The sequence below is a fragment of the Meleagris gallopavo genome, chromosome Z, assembly GCF_000146605.3.
Source record: "Meleagris gallopavo isolate NT-WF06-2002-E0010 breed Aviagen turkey brand Nicholas breeding stock chromosome Z, Turkey_5.1, whole genome shotgun sequence".
NCBI classification, from domain to species: Eukaryota; Metazoa; Chordata; class Aves; order Galliformes; family Phasianidae; genus Meleagris; species Meleagris gallopavo.
The window spans coordinates 61,393,309-61,396,756 of NC_015041.2; the positions used below are offsets into that span (position 1 = coordinate 61,393,309).

At 37.6% G+C, this 3,448-nt stretch overlaps 1 protein-coding gene across 1 annotated transcript in view; it reads right to left on the reverse strand.

Annotated features, from left to right (window-relative positions):
• Nucleotides 1–3,448, reverse strand: part of C9orf72 (C9orf72-SMCR8 complex subunit) — a 24,268-nt gene that overhangs the window by 9,058 nt on the left and 11,762 nt on the right. The window contains 4 exon segments of the mRNA XM_019610695.2: nucleotides 334–398; nucleotides 1,020–1,115; nucleotides 1,942–1,973; nucleotides 1,976–2,000. Of these exon segments, the coding sequence (XP_019466240.1) occupies nucleotides 334–398; nucleotides 1,020–1,115; nucleotides 1,942–1,973; nucleotides 1,976–2,000 (218 nt within the window).

Consider the following 3,448-nt stretch of genomic DNA (forward strand, 5'->3'; position numbering starts at 1 on the left):
TTTTGTTTGTTTGTTTGTTTTGGGGGGGGAGGTGGATTTTATAAAAACCTAAGCCTACGACTTATACACTCACAGACTTTAGATATCAAAGAAAAACTGTCTTTCATATGGATTCTACTTCAAGCAAATGACCCTGTGACAATGGTAAGGCAGCTGCAGCTGTTAGCCCAGAGCCATTCTTTTAAGAAGAAAACAACTTCTATAGCATTTTGTGGACTAAAATCTCAAAAAGTCAAATATCTAATACCTCTTCATATGCCAATACAGATTTGTATATATACACGTAAGTTTAATCCATTTCAGTATGGCATAAATCAAAACTGAAATTCATACTTGAGGAGAAAGCCTTCGTGACAACTATCCCCAATGTCATCGTCGTTCAGTACTGTGTCACTGATCTGAAAACCAGAGAAATAAAAACAAAGGTTAGAAAAAGATGTACACCTCATAATTAAGTGATTTTTGATTCTGTTAGGAGAGGACTGTTTAGATCTACTTAAGCTAAGTTGTAAGACTGCCAGAAAAGCAGTTTTAAAAAGGTCTTCTGACTTTGGCCAAAGCATTTTGAAAACAATGAAGCAATTTAATTTTAAACTTTTTTTCACCAACGATGCAGGTTCCTCTCAGTGTTTTTTTCCTAAAGCCTTGTCCGGGATATTCTAACCAAGCTCATGTGACATCATTTCTACTTCTTCCACATGAACACTAAACCACACCAAACAGATACCAACATTAAAAGGTGAATGCCTCTCCATTCATTCTGTTTTGAATTAAACCACCTTTCCACGCCACTCTTCATTAGGAAGAGTGTCATTCCAGATAGCCCATACCTCTACCTATTAAAAATGCTGCAAGTACTATTCATCAAACTAAAACTGTTATGCCATTCCCTAGAGCAGTGGGGATAACTCGAAGGGTACAGAAATTTATGACATGTTTATTTTTCTTCCAAAGAGAATACCAAATTATATTGGCGAAGTCATTTTCTAATTCAGAATGCAAAGAAAATAGGGACTTACATCTATTTCTTCTGGAACACTGTGTGATTTCATAGATGAAAGGAGCTCCATTACAGGAATAACTTCTCCTGTTAGCATTGGAATGATGCTCTGGCCCTGCGCAGTAAATAAAACACTTGAAGTGCATTATAAGAAGTTACTAACAACCTGAACATGCAAAACATATTTAACTTCCTATTGTCTGAAAGTGTAGTTATCAGTGTCAACTGATCCACAAACTTCTTTGGCATTGCTCACTATCAATTGTGAACTCGAAGCACGCATTTCACTTTTCAACATCATGTCTAAAATACGTTTCTAGTGTGTTTTGCTGGTCAGTTTGTTTGGCCTACACAGGACGTATTTGGAATAAGATAATTTGAGTGTACCATACCACATGCAATTATTGTTAAACATTATAGATCCAAAGTCTTACAGCAACAACGGAAGGAAAACAAAACCAGGCTATTGGTTATTAACATACAAAATTATGTCATCTTTCACAAGAAAACTGAAGCCACAATTCCACATTTCGTTTCAGATCATACACTAATCCTACTACAACATTCCAACATGACATATTGTGTGCATCTCTGTCACTTGAAAAGGTAACAACCTTTATACAAGGAGAGCATATACCTAAGGAAGCTACTACCTTTACAAAGCTTCAAGTTCAAGTAAATGACTTCCCCTTTCTGAAATTTAACATTCTTCACAGATTTCCACTTCACCCACAAAGTGATGAAAATGTATATTCCTTCATCTTTTTCACAGCTTCCATCATCCTGTCTTCAGAATGTATTTTGTGCTTGTCAAGTCACCAGTCAGTCCAAAGTATCTTCTTGGATCTCAGAAATAAGGAGCAGCACCAACTTCTACCGTCACCAGATCCAGTCAAATAGTTTTGTGTGATGTGCCGTATGCATCTACCAGACAGTCTTACCTGATCCTCCATTCTCTCCGTGCCTTCCAAGCAATCTTCTGCAAATGCTCTTGCCTCTCCTGAGCAAGAGAAGCAGTTAAATATAAATGCTCTGGTACTTGGTTATAAACGTATGCACACAACAGTCATATGGCACAATTTCTTTCCTGTGGAGTCATGCTTTTGATGTTCAAGTCTTTTTCTTTTACAGAGCTGACATTAGTAGGAAGTGACTTCATTTTAAACAGATCAATGTTCTCTGCTCCAACCCCCACCAAACTTCTCGCATGCTTGGGCAGGAGTAGCAGATAACGGAGGGTGTGATGACAATGATAAAGATTAACATTTTCTTCATTAAAGATCGAGAAAATGCCAAATGATCAGAATGTGGTGCAGAACTCTATGAATTTTTATGTCAGATGGGTCAGGTACAGACAGGTACCCCATACAGGTTCCCCATACAGTAAGAAAAAAATGAGATTTCCTAAATAAGGAAGATTATGTTTGGGGAAGGCAGGAATACCAAGATTTTTTTTTCCACATCTTGAGACACTGACAGGTCCTCAAAACATTGTCTTATGACCAAGTACAGGAGACACAAAGCCTCAAGCTACACAAAATACACTGTACAAAAGACTGGACAAAGTTCTCAAAAGAGACTCATCAGCAGCTGAGCCTCAATTGCTGGCACAACCAATTCAGCAGGCAAAAGGAAAAAAAAGCATCTTTTACTATATGCTGAAACATTGTTGTCTTTTTAGTGGTTACTTCTAGTCTCCTGGGACTGATCCGCTTTCAAACTCAGGTGGGAGAAGCAGCACAATTTCCTAATAGATGAGTAGGTGATGAGCTGCAGCTAATTACCCTAAAACAGTTGTAAAACCTGCCTGACCATCTTAAAGAAGCTTCTGTGGAAGGCAATACTGGAACTAAGCAGATTCCTTTGGGGCATCGTGACATTCACTTTGACTTCAGCGCTGGTGAACTATGGCATATTCAGTAATGACGACACTTCGCTTCAAAAAAATCAGTCTTCGTGAAAAGCAGGCTGAACAAATATTAGCCACTTCTTTCTAGAAATGTAACTGCTATAATCATTAGATAAAATTCCAGAACATAAAATTCAGACAAATGTAAGTTTTCTATTCCCATAAAGAAAACTTGCTTGAAGTTGCTTGTCTTTGCCAGAATGAATGCCATTCCATGTCTTTCCTGGTCTTTGAGGTCAGCAGGTTTCTTCTCTTCTACAGGTTTGTCTGGAACTGTTGAGTGTCCCTACAGAGAGCTCATGAGAACTGAAAATCACCAGATCTATTAGAAATGCCAGAGCAGATACACAGTACGTTTCAGATACTCCAATTTTTTTAATAGCCATATTTGCTGAATTACTTCAAAACAAGGAATTACAGTAATTAGGCCTGGTTTTTTATTCCATATTGTAATTCTACAATGCATGCGTAAATTTAACCTATTTTCATCTTCTAGTTAGAACTGCATGTGCAGATATGCAGGCTTACTTTTCTTCTCA